This window comes from Malurus melanocephalus, unplaced genomic scaffold, assembly GCF_030028575.1.
Source record: "Malurus melanocephalus ecotype Western Australia unplaced genomic scaffold, MMel_1.1 scaffold_30, whole genome shotgun sequence".
In the NCBI taxonomy this organism is placed as follows: Eukaryota; Metazoa; Chordata; class Aves; order Passeriformes; family Maluridae; genus Malurus; species Malurus melanocephalus.
Genome location: NW_026623262.1, coordinates 2,743,825 through 2,757,333, shown reverse-complemented (window position 1 = coordinate 2,757,333; position 13,509 = coordinate 2,743,825). Strand labels below are relative to the sequence as shown.

At 35.9% G+C, this 13,509-nt stretch overlaps 1 protein-coding gene across 1 annotated transcript in view; it reads left to right on the top strand.

Annotated features, from left to right (window-relative positions):
- The window catches only part of ZNF385B (zinc finger protein 385B), a 73,555-nt gene that overhangs the window by 40,027 nt on the left and 20,019 nt on the right, over positions 1 to 13,509 (top strand). The window contains exons 3-4 of the mRNA XM_057363737.1: positions 43 to 153; positions 12,646 to 12,808. Coding sequence (XP_057219720.1) covers positions 43 to 153; positions 12,646 to 12,808 — 274 coding nt within the window. The remainder of the gene's footprint in view (positions 1 to 42; positions 154 to 12,645; positions 12,809 to 13,509) is intronic.

Sequence of the window (13,509 nt, the reverse complement as noted above, 5' to 3'; positions counted from 1 at the left end):
TTATTGCCCTGAAAAGCAAATTGTTTATTGTTYGTTCTCCAGATGGATCCTGTGCAAAAAGCAGTCATAAACCATACATTTGGAGTGTCCATTCCCCCAAAGAAGAAACAAGTAATTTCCTGCAATGTCTGCCAGCTTCGCTTTAACTCTGATGTGAGTATTGCCTACTTTCCTTCTTTTTAATTATTTTCTTTTCTTTTTTTTTTCCATCAATGCATTAGGCATAATTAATCTAAACCTCTTTCTCCTAAATAAATCCTTTCAATTCTGCCTACCTTCTGCTCAGCCTGATGGGTTGGGATTTTGTCCACTCAGAAGCAGAAGTCCACAGAGCATGAACTCTTAATTTTCCTGGGTAGTTCTGGCAGGATATCCAATGCCACGTCCATTGATCCCATTTGACGGTAGAGTAACTCTCAAGAGGTATTGCAAAAATAAATGTTTGTCTGAGGTTTTCTTTTTAAAAAGGAGGTGAGGCAGAAAAGCTTCCCAGTGAGTTCTCCAGGTCATATTTGCTTTTCTTCCAGAAGAAACAGTGTTTTCTTGTTTGTACATCCTTGCTGATATGTCTTTCGATTTSTGAATAAAGACACTCTTCCAATAACTTTCATCTATAATCAATGTAAACACTTTTAGCTGACATTTTGAGTATGAGAAATCCAAAGAAATAGTTTTCTGAAGGTTAATTTTTAAAAACTCATTACAAAAGAGCACACKGATGTTTTTAAAATATATAACAATTTCATGTTTCTCCTGAGTAGCTTGAAAATTAAAGATATTAAAGGAAACTATTTAAGAAAATATAYGACCTTTGACAGTTTAAAAGTATGTATTTGTTCTTGGAGACTACTTACTAATGTCATTAAGTTAATAAAAATAAACCCAAATTCCCAGATTTTTTTTATCTTTAGGGTAAGAATAAATCCCTAAGTGATGTGTTAATATAATATATTTTTCTGTCATAATTTTGGTCTCAGAAATAGTTTTCAGGCATCTCCTCAAAGCCTTTGAATATTTTATGCTTCTAGAGATTTGCAGTAAAGCACCCATACCCATTACCCTGGATTTCTCTGCCTCTAACACTGCACTTTGAAAAGTGTCTTGTGTTTTCCCCAGTTTGGCTTTCTTGTCTAGGCTGCTAAGGATTTAGCAGCGGTGCTATCTTAGCTTCAAATTGATTTCTAAATCTGTCATCGTTTGACAAGCTTATTAAACTTCCTTTGAAGTGGCAATATCTGCTTAGTTAACTGATCTCTAAAGTCATTATTTTAAATTTAGTTTGCTTGTCTTTCTTCTTTAAGGTTAAGATTTAAGGAAAAAAAAAATCTTTCTGCTCTGATAYTTGGTCCAGGTACCTACTTTTACTGATTAAATCAAGGAACCAATAACATTCTTTAAAATTTCCTTTGGCTTCATAGATCTGAATCTTGGTTCTGGACTGGATCTTACTCCCTCACCAGTGAGGCAGCTCGGGCTGAACTTGCTCCACCCTCTCCTCTTGAGATCAGGGTCCCCCTGATGATGGGTCCTGTCCTCRGAGGAGTCACTCACTTTGTGCTGACAATCAGGTGGACAAACCCAGGCAGACAGATTGAATCACAACTGAGGGGCTTGAAACAAACAAGCAAAAAAGGAGCTGAAATGTTACGTCATGTTGTACATTTGTCAACCAAGCAATTTTTCCTATCTAGACTTACAAAGTAAACAGAAAGGGCCTATCATATTCTTCTTTAAATAGTGGCATCACAAAAGCATGGCCAGTTATAGCCATGCTGCTTCTTCTGGGCCAGGTGTATTCAATATAGTGGCATACTCTTCCTAAATTTAACAAATGTATTTGGTTATAGTCACTAGAAAATATCATCATCKTTTTGTAGTGAGTGTTTGTAAGAAAGGATGAAGCATCATGACTGGGATACTCCCCATGCTGAAATGCAGCCCCTCACTTTCTGCAGCAGTTTCATTTACCAGACATTCACAAACAACATAGAAATTTGATTTTGGAAAGTGCAAATGTTACAGCATTGTTACAAATACCAGAAGTTATTTAAATATAATCTAAGTTCCACAAATATTTCATGACCACAGCATCCAGGAATCTATGGAGAATGAGTTGTCATAGTTTAGCACTTGTATTTTAAAAGCCTTTCTTTGGATTATTCAGCTTCTCTTGAGAAGCTGTACTTAAAATTTTAAATCTTTTCTTCAGTCATTTGACCTTAAGAATTATTAATCTGGGTATGGGTTGCCTCTTTTTTTCTGAAAGGAGACCTTATTTTTTTGGATGCTGTTCTTGCCTATACAAATAGACACCCCCCATAATCCTCATTGTTTCACTGAGGTAATGCTAATGGGGTTTCAGCAAAGCTCTGCACATTCATAGTTCTTTCTTAGCTTSTTGAAAATCCTGTGCAGAAATAAAACCTGGACTCCACGTGTATTTTTCTTTTTGGTCCCTTTGGACCAAAATTAATGTGGAATCATGTGCAGGGCATGCAATAGTTAGAATCCAACCCTTGTTTGCTGACTGGGGAAGGAGGGAGTCAGATATGTTTGAATCTTGTAACTGCTGAATCTTTCAGAGAATCATTTCCACCATGTGGCATGCTTTTGAATGGCATCAAACTCTGTTAACCTGCATTAAAACTTCAGTGTAGCACATTGCAGAATGAGATTTGTAGTGCAGCCACTTCATACTTGAGTTCCTTCTAGCTTTCCAAGGCTGATATACTTCTTGTTTTTGATAGGCATTTCATTCCTTTGAACTTTCTTTGACCTAAATTATGCAATTAAATTAAACTTAAATGGCAAAACTAACCTATTAAGTGTCTTTTTATGTTTTTTATTTTTGTTCTCCTAAATGAATTTCACTTGCATGGTGTCTGAGGATTCTGACCTCWTTCTGGTGGTGTTTTATCAATTGCACAAGAAACATACAGACAGTGGGTATTCATCTGTGAGAAGAAAATTGGTTTCCTTGCCTGCAATCTTTTCCTTGTGCTTTGGTCTGAACCAATAGACCAAAAAAAAAAAAAAATCAAACTAATCAATTTATAGTTGTCAAACCTCCCACTAAATTAATACAGTGAATTGCAAAGGTTTTGGGGTTTCTTTTGCTTATGTGTCTGCAGATTTAGCTTTGCTGAGAGTGTTCTAGCACCAGATTCTGAGGCAAGGATCTGCAGCTACCTGCAGTAAAAGATCGGGGATGGGAAAAAAATTTAAAATTTAAATATTTYAAAATAGATTGTCTTGAATGTGGGAGTAAACATATGTTGAAGCAATGCATTCTGTATTTTCAAAAATACAGTTCCTAGAATGATTTTTCTTCTCCTATATCATAATTTAAACAGTATTTTCTAACTGAACTCTTCAGGATCTCCCAGTCTTCAATTTTCAAAAATACAACATGAACAAAACCTCTGTGTACAAGCTCTTAATTTTTCTAGTCTTAACCTGATATGTGTGTCCTCTTCCTAAAAAAGAAAGGATGAAGTTTGACTCAAGGATGAGGTTTGACTCATATTTACAGACATTCACCATCATACTTTGCCTGTCCTTTTCTAATATTTTTAGCTGCAGTTTGGTCAAACTGGAGGTTGTCTATTTCTGCTAATAAATTCTGATACAGCTAGTTTGAGCACCCCTTCCAATATGTCAACTCCAGAAGAAACTTGAGTACAGAAGAGATGATCCAAAGTCTTGCAGAACAGAAAAATCAAATATCATCTCTGAAGTAAAGCTAACTAAAGTTGTTCTAATAGACTGAACTTTGAAGTCCTTCAGGGGAATTTTATCTGTAAAAGCGGTATCAACCTTACAGCAATGATAACTGAGATTGCTTCAACAACATTTTTTGCATGATCTACTTAAGATACTCTAGCTGGTACTCAGAGTGGCATTAGGTGCCTAAATCTAAGTGTCCTGCTGTTTAAATATCTGAGGTGTCAGGAACATCCACAACAGGCTGATTAACTGACAAAGGACACCCGAGGACATGCCAAATTATATGGGATGCCTGCCTCTAGAATGGAATCCCCATTCTCCAGTTTATCTTCTCATTTACTTTTCCTACCTTTTATTTTAGGTTTTTTTTCCTTTTTTTTTTTTTTTTATTTTGAAGTTTTTTGAGAGAGAAGCAAGAATCAGTGAAAAAGAAAAGCAAAAACATACAGGAATAAAAGAAGTGAAATGGGGAAAARATGTGAGGAGGGAATAGAGAAAAGGGCTCTTTCCTGAACTAGTTTATAATGGGGGTAGATACCAGGAGTCAAGTGCAATTGAATTATGTTAGAAATCTCATTTTAGGAGGGATATGTTRTGAGGATTGATAGTTAATGAGGTTAATTAAACAGTAAACATTGACCGTATGGTCAATTAGATACTTATTCCAGTCTGCATGAACTTTATTCTGCTAAGCAGAGAAACACACTCTTTTTGAAAATGTTTTAAAAAGAAAAGAAAAAAGCAAAATTGTACATTAACAGTTGCAACTGGATGTGCTTCAGTGCTTTGGAATAAACACAGGTGTTCCCATCTTTGCATCAAATTATCTGTAAACACCATATTACTTTTTCATTTCTTCACAATGATGACACAGCATGTGCTCCAGTGCAGCAATGATTAATGTGCTACTGAAGTTCAAGCTACAGTCTTGTGTTATAATCCAGCTCATAAAAAATGAGAAATACTCAGTTATATTTACTACTATGAGAGACTAGGGAGTAGAAGAGGAAGAATCCTCCCCATGGAACAGATTGTGATAGTGAGTCAGATTCTATGGTGACTTAAAGGCCACCAGAGCAGGTATTCCACCAACAGGAAGCAAGATATGCTGGGAAAGATCTAGCTAAACCTTTGAAAAAATACTCCATTTCCATTGATTTAGATAGCAATATTAATTAAAAATGAAAATACTATAGACTTTCTAACAAAACCAAAAATCATCTTGAGTGTCCTGGTTTTGCCCAGGACAGGGCTAATTTTTTGCAGTGGCTGGGAGGGGCCTGGCCAGGGCCTGCAGATTGTTCTCTATCACCTCACATCATTGCTAGGAGCAGACCGAAGGGACTCATCCCTGGCTCATTCTTTCTCATTCCTTCTGGCCACCAGATAAATCTGTGGCATTTTCCTCAACTGTGTGTGGCTTTAATCTGCCAGCAGCTGTGAAGCTTTTAGCCAAACTGTCCCCAAGATGTCTATTCTGTTGTGGCATCTGACACTGTAGTTTGCAGCCATAAGGGAAAAGTGAATTGTGGTTGGAAGGATATCTCTTTGGTTTCTGCAGATTTGCTCTTTTTTCCTTATCTGTGTATCATTATCTTGTGTTCAAGTAGTTTCTTGGCTCTTCTCCCTCATTATTTTTATTTTATTGTTTRGTCTGGAGGTTGTTTGGATTGTTTAGCCTGGAGAAAAAGAGGCTCAGGAGTGACATTATCACTCTTTATGCCTATCTGAAAGAAGGTTATAATAAAGTGGGTGTCAGTCTCTTCTCCCAGGAAACAAGCCATAGGATGAGAAAAAACTCCTTGTGTTGAGGCAGGGGAGGCTTAGGTTAGATATTTGGAAAAATTTCTTCACCAAAAGAAAGTTGTCAAACATTGCAACAGATTGTCCAGGGAAGTGGTGCAGTCACCACTTGTTGTTAACTTGTTGTTAAAAGATGTGGGCAGGTGGTTCTGGTTCTGGTGGTGAACATGGAAGTGCTGAGTCAATGTTTGAACTTGCTCTTACTGGCCTCTTCCAGCTCAGAGGATCCTGTGATTATCCATAGAGTTTTAGGAGTTTAGGCACTGTGCAAGAATGTCAGTACTAATCCAATCCCAATCTCAGCAGCCAGACTTCTCTRTAGTCCCAACAAATATACGATGCCACCAGTCCACATGTTCTGATTTTTATTTGGTGGTGTTCTTTTTGTAAACTGATTTTGTCACCTGTTGATCATGGCTAAAATAAGTCCCTGCTTCCCTCTCCACAGTTTTTGTTTCTTACAGAAATGTGTTTGGCTGTCTTACAGCCTGGTAGGCACCATCTTGCTCATAGGATGTAATTGGATTGAAAATAAACTTGTGTTTGCAGTGTTCTGCTCTGTGGGTAATGACTGCAAGTCATCCCTGCTTTTTGGTGTCAGCTGTGCTGACTGTGAGGAATCACCTTGTCGGCAGAGCAGAAAAGCAGATGTAACAGTTTTGAATTCAGAGAAGCTGAAAGTCATCTCATTGGTTGAGTGCATTTAAAGCTAATAAAAATGATGTGATGATAGTGCTCATCTGTTTAAAAAGCCAGAAAGCAAATTTTGGAGATTTAGGCAAGCATCACCAAAAGTTGACTTTGCAAATTTTAATGAMTCATTCATGCTGTCAAAAAGATAATAAACAAAATAATCAATAGCATCACATAAAAATCTACAGAACTGTCATTGTCTTTTGTCAAACATTTTACATTTTCCTTATAAATAAGACTATATTGATCCTCTGGGTATGGAGGGTAGTGAAGCAGATAGGAGGTAATTAAAAGCATAAATCTCAGGAACTTGTGAAGGTAATTTTCTGTTTTGTAGACAGAACTGACTGAATGATGAAAGCTGTTAGCTCCAACATGACASAAATACTGCATGATTATAAGGTACAGGGTTATAACATAATGAAAGTTCGGTTCAAATAACAGCTATTTAAAAGAGCTTTTAACTAAGTTTGGTAAGGTATTTAAAATACGAGTCGACTTCATGAGACGTGGCTGATCTTCCCCGCTCCTTGKTTTTTTTTTGTGTTCTTTTCAATAATAATCTACTTTACTATTCTGAGCAATTAGGTTTTAGAAATCTGTAAGAACAGAATTGAAAAACTAGCACATACCTTTGATGTAAAAAATGTATGAACATGGGGATTTCTTCAATTACATCTGTTATTAATAACATATGAGATGAAACTATATTTCTCAACACTACTTCCTAATTTATCATGTCATGTAATTTTTACTAGAGTTATGATTCTAGTCTAAACTCTTCATAATTTATATACTCAAATAAATATGCATACTCTTACAGAATGGTTCTAACAGGTAAACTAAGTGATCAAACATTAGGTAGACATTTTACTATTAAGCAAGAGAGCTTTATAGTTTAGGATCTGCTGTGGATTAAAATGACAGTATGTTATGAACATAAATACCTCTCTGCTCCTGCTGTCTTGTACAGTTAATTTCCTTCTCTAACAGGACCACTGCCATTGTAATCAGCTTGATGTATAAAAGTAGGGGGTATTTTTAGTCTTGAATTTATGTTGTTTTTTGGGTTGGTTTTTTTTTTTGTGATATGCAAGAAAAAAATCATCTTTATAGCTTTTCCATAACAGAAGTTTTCAGGATTATTATGTATCTGTTCAGTCTTTCAGTTGTTCATTTTCTGTGGCTGGACTGTTACTGGCAGAAACTTCTGCAGTATTTTCAGCAAAACATTTTTCATTAGAGATCACCAATTGTATTGACACCAAATGAACACAGGATTTGAGATAGAACGTAGAACATAGAACCATTGAGGGTGGAACAGCTCTCTAAGGTAATCAAGGCCAGCCACCACCACGTTCACCGCTCAACCGTATCCCCAGATGGTTTTTGAACAGTTGCAGGGATGGTGATTCCACCAATTCACCAGGCAGCCTGTTAAAATTGCTGACTGAGAATGAGCTGCAGGGTGGAGTTCCTGCTTTAAAAAGGTACAGTAGCAAGAGAGAAGAGATAGGAGCTGTGAGCCACCATGGTCAGTTCCATTTAGTTGTGGCGCTCTTGTATTCATTGTATTGCAAAGAAATGAACCCGCACTTTCCACATGGATGCTTCAGAATCTCCCTTTATTTTCTGCATTTCTCCTTCTTTATATCCATGCAGATCTACACATACTTAATTGTGAATGCTAATTGGCAGACTGGATAATGGGGTAGCAGATTGAAGCATAAAAGATGAGAGCTGATGGTACAATTGACTTATTTCCATGAAGACCCAATGAAGGGCGACTTCAGCTGATCTTGAACAAACCTGTGAAAAAATCTTGATCTCACACACATAAGCAGCGAACCTTTAGATTTACTCAAGCCTTTCATCAGGTTAATGTTACTTTGTGTAGCGATAAATTAAGTTAATTAGTCATTCACACAGCAAGTGGATTCCAAAACTCAGTCACTTGTGAGCTGTCAAAATGAATTGAGTGGATTTCAAATACACTGTCAGTCATTGCTTCTGATGGGGAATATTCTCTTATCTTTTGTGCTACAGTCTTTCCTGTAGTTCAGGATTTTCTTAAAGGCAATACTGAATCCAAATGATCTACACATTTCCTGGTTATCTAGATCTTCCGATCCAATTGTAAATTAGGCTTTCATTTCAATTAAGAAGTTCTTTCATAGAAATATTTTCTTATTCCACTTTCTCCAAAAGGGTCCTCCTTAACCTAACATGCATTTATTTTAAAAATGGTAATAATAATGGTTCAATGGTAGCATTTAATATTGACTGCATAAGCAACAGATGTAGCTTAATCTTTTTGGAATGAAAAATAAATATTTAAATAATATTGAATTGTGGCACAGATAAATTCTTTTACTGTAGAATGAATTAATCCCTACAGTAAATGCAGCCGTATCCATTGGAATAAAGAATTTTGCAATTAAAATCATTATAGTATGTGAGTATAGAGAGATATTTTGAGGTTACAGATCTTCATTTTGGTTTTTCTCAATTTTTCTTTTCAAATATTGTTTTGCTGACACAGGATTTGCATGAATTAGTTGTACTTAATGTTAATAATCATCAAAAACTATTTCAGTATCCATRTAAAATATTGCATTCCTAAGATATTTAAGTTAATTTTGTATTTTATTGGAGGTTTATATTAAAACTGGCAAATTATGTTTCCTTTATGCATGACTTTTTGAACTCTATGTGTGCACAACTTCCTCTGGATTACCAGAGTAAATGAAAATAAATTTTCAGCTTCTTGCCTTAACTAAAAATTAAAATTTTATATGTCATGGCTTATTTCAAAGATATGTTTAGTGTTTCAGTGAAATAGTCTCCAAAGCTCATAACCTCTACTCCACTGTTGTGTTTGTGTCATAAGCAAGTTTTAAGTGCGACTTGGAACAAATGTGTTTTCTTTTAATATGGTGCTTTTGCAAATATTTTTAAAAATTGAGGTTGTCAATGCTTAGGAAATTAATAATCACAGTAATTAGTATCTGTAATAATCAGAACTTGAGTTCCAATTTCAGATTGCCTCAGCTGCCCTTTTGTGCATGCTGTGACCCCAGAAAACTCCAAAGGCTTATGTAACATGGTGATACTGCATTTCAGTTACCAAAAGGCAGCTGAATCAAATGGTTTATCCCACAGTGGATAAAAAGCAAACTCTGAACTTCAAGTGTATCTGAAAAGACTAGCAAATAGTGCTTATGTGATTAGGAAACTTTGCCTCAATAVTTTAAGAAGTGCACCTCTAACTTCATGCTTGGAAAGAGTATTTGTGTTCCTATGCACAGAAAAAAGATGAGTTGAAACAGCCGAAAAACCAAAGGTTTAATAATATCTGACCCCTGGAATTGAAACTTGATGAAGTCATTGTAGAAATAAATAGTATGTACTTAACTGACAAAGTGAGGCACTGAAATAATTATGTTAAGGTAAATTTTGCATCCCTTAACTACTTTAAAATCAAACCTGGAGAATTTCCACCCCCAAAGGAAAATGGTCTTATTTGACTCGTATTGAAGAAGGCTGGCATATCCAAAAGCCATATTTAGATGGTCATAGCAATACTTTCTGGCCTTACAATGTACAACTATGATAGATTGTAATAATTAGAAAACTTTAAAATAAGTCTATTCACCATGTTTCCACAATGCTTCACTTATTGTTATGGAAATCTTAATTTTAATTCTGCCTGGGCGTGTTTGTTCTCAACAGGTCTCATGTACACTATGTGAGGACTGAATGAAGGGAATCAAAGACTGTAGTAGGTTATTACTGATATTGCAGGCATTATTATTGCAAATATCAGCAGAAAGGCTTATTATCAAGGCATTGACTTACTAAGTCTTTCTCTTGAGTGCATTTATGTCTCTTATGTCATAGCTTTGGCCTCAGGCAGCATATGACCCTACCAGCAGCACACATATGTGCAGAGAATAGAGTTCAAATATTTAAAGGGACATCATCAACTTGAAAATGCTTGAGTGGAAATCTTGTACTTGCTATTATTTAAAGTTAAAAGTATTGGAATAGAAAGGGTATCTATATACACCCCAATTTTCAGCTCCACTTTTTGTACACTGCAACGTGTGAATAGTTTACTGAATTTTATTGAYGGAAAGCACTCCTTATGGTGCATCATGTGGCAGCTGCAAAGCTTAAGAGAAATGGATAAAGCCCAGCAAAGGTGGAGAGAGACAGGGTGAGACTCCTCTGCCTGCATAAGGCACATCAGCATCGCAGGCACAAACAGAGCTGTGCTTCTCTGCCCTCATTCAGAACTGAAGAGATCCAACCCAGAAGTTGACAAGTGTCCCTTTAAGTAGTGCACGTAGTACATTAGTGGTATAGCTGGTTAGTTGTTTCTTTATAACCCTTAAATTGTGCTTGTATGCGTGTTAATATTTCAGAGGTTTTAAAATCAAGAAATAGTTTAATAGCAAATGATGAGTAAACTCTTCACTGTTTTTATAATCAMGTTTGTTTTTTTTTAACTATCTTGCTTTCAGAGAAATTCAAAATAAAATTAATTTAGCAGCCTTTCTTACTGAATGCTTGCTTACTGAAATCTCCTATAAAAGGAAAGGTGCATCAACCACAACATACACTGTTCTTCTGAGGTGGAAAGCACTGTGTACCATGGGCTGTATAATCACTCAGAAGTTCTGGTGTATGAGAACTTCACTCCTCTATTTTAGCAAMAGTTCTTCATTAGTTTATGGTGCCACTAACCTGTGTGAGGACTGCAGCATGCTGTCTGGTCTCTTGTCCACTSCAGCTGTTTCTGCTCTTCACTCCTTCTCTACCACGTGATAAAGCTGTTATTACATGCTGTCCCAAGGTGACTGTATTGTAATGCCCATTTCTGCTGATCTTAAAACACTTCTCCTCATTATGCCAGCACTCTTCACCGAGTTCAAGCATCTTAGATATTATAGTTGCTCCTTATAAAAAGCATGTGACTTGTTTCATGCCTCGCTTCATTTAACACAGTGAWCTAAATAAAATAGTTGATAATCGATTGATGGGAGAGAATGAATGTGGTTTTGCATGAACACAGTGAAAGTTTACTTGCACTGATGTTTTTATATGCCAGGTGCAAAGATGTGGTTACAAGAAGCATGCTTTCTCTGAGTGTTTTAATTTGAAGTAAATGACAATATTAACTTTTTTAGTTAATATGTAACCTTCAATAGAGGCACCTAGTGGTAGGTCTGAAATAGGTTTTAAAAACGTGTTTGGAAATATTAGTGATTCAAAGCTATTGCCATATAGTACAATGTAATGAAAACAAACTGTTTTGGATATGACTMTTTTCTTGCCCATTATTTGGTAAATTAATTTATTAAGAAGTCAGGAAAAACACTGAAATTCAATAGCTGAAATTTCCAAGYTTTGGAGTTTTTATTAAGTATGTAGTTCCTTAGTTTTGCTTCTAACCAAGCAGCCTGATTTGTCAAGGCCTCTGATTATATAGAGTCAGGAACAAKGAAGGGGACTAAATATCTCTGAAAAAAATGGCCAGATATTTATGTGTCTAGCTTTAGCTGCACAACTTCAAAAAMCCTGACTTAGTTTCAAGGCAAAAGTGAAGTAAACATCTCAGTACATATTTCTACTGTTCTGTTTGGGCAGATTAAGAAGAGTATATTACATATAAACCACTTCAGTCARAATAAATAATAATAATTTTAAAAAATTCCTCTTCTCCCTGTCCTTCAGGTTCCAATTTTCTTAGTATTTAAAAAGTAATATTCAAGACTATTTGTAAAGCAAACAAGACTGATAAGTATTTAGGTTTTTTTTTTTCTGTGTTCTGCATGGGTCTACTGAAGTTTAAAGGTATGGTGGTATTTCCTCATTTTAACCCTTCTTGCTTGATCTAATAGTGAAGTCAAATTTTTTCAATTTTCAGTTGTTTCAATTGCTGTTAGTGTAAAGGTGAAAGTATTTTATGACATTTGTACTAGATCAAACAGAAGGAAAAATGGATTATTTAATCATGTTACAGCATAGTACGTCTTTCAAACTACAAGTAATAAGGACTAGGAATCATTACATGAAAATTGAGCAGCATCTTTCTGGATTGGATGTGTTTACATTTGTATAGTCCTTAAATCTTTGAGCACCACAGAAGCAAAGAATTACATTAGCAGTGGCAGAGCTTTATGTAATCTCGAAGCCTCTTTTTCCAAGTTACTGGAAACATGCAGTATTCATTAAAATCCTGTCATTTGAATACATAAGAACTTACTTCCGCAAAAACCGTCAGTGTAAAGGTATTAAGATTATTTTAGATGAAATAATATGGTGCCTGCTATTGGAAGTGTCACTTTTCTGCCTTGTCATCCATTGTATTATATACAAGTACAGAAAAAAGTGAGCCTGATTTGTTCTCCTTTGTAGAGCCAGGCTGAGGCCCACTACAAAGGAAGTAAACATGCCAAGAAGGTCAAAGCACTAGAGGCAACGAAAAACAAACCCAAAGTTGGTTCTTCCAAGGACAGCGCCAAGGTTAACACGGGCTGCTCCACCACGCCAGTCACAGCCAACAGCTCTGACAAATCAGGTCAATGAAAAATTTTTGTTCTATACATTCTTTACTTTGTCTTTTTATTGAGTTTGTCTGAGAGAATTTGGTTGCATGATGGTGATCCATGACTTGTGTTTTCCAAACTATTTACTGTGCTTTCTTGTACAGAATTGATTTGTTTTGATACTATCAAAGTGCTTGTTCACATCTGTGGAACATCTGGTGCCTCTGAATGCTTGAGTTTTGGGGTTTTTTTAAACCTATGAAATTTACTCTTATAAAGTGTGGATGTTCTTATGACCATAGTGGATGGATGTGTGTGGAGGGTGAAATCTGAGGTTATATATTTAGCTTAAGCAATAGAAATCTTTGTAAGAAATTTTTCCTTTCTGAATACGATAATGTTGCTCTAATAGAAAAAAACTCCTACAAAAATGTGAAGCCTTGTGGCCTGGATATTTCCTGACTTTCACAGCTCATTAATGCTTCAATGTTGCTTCATTTTTTGTTGGTTTTTTTTTTTTTTTTTTTTTTTTTTACCCTCCAGATTAGTAATCTGAGAGGATCAGCAACACTAATAGAGTTGGAATTGCTTTCTGCTCTGCCAGTGTTGTATTACTGAATGAAACAGGAGACTTCCATAAACTTGCTGACAGCGTTATTGAGGAGAAGGCCCCTCCTGTGGATTACCCAGCTGTCAGTCTGGTAGAATACAGTGGGTAAATTTGCTTCTGCCT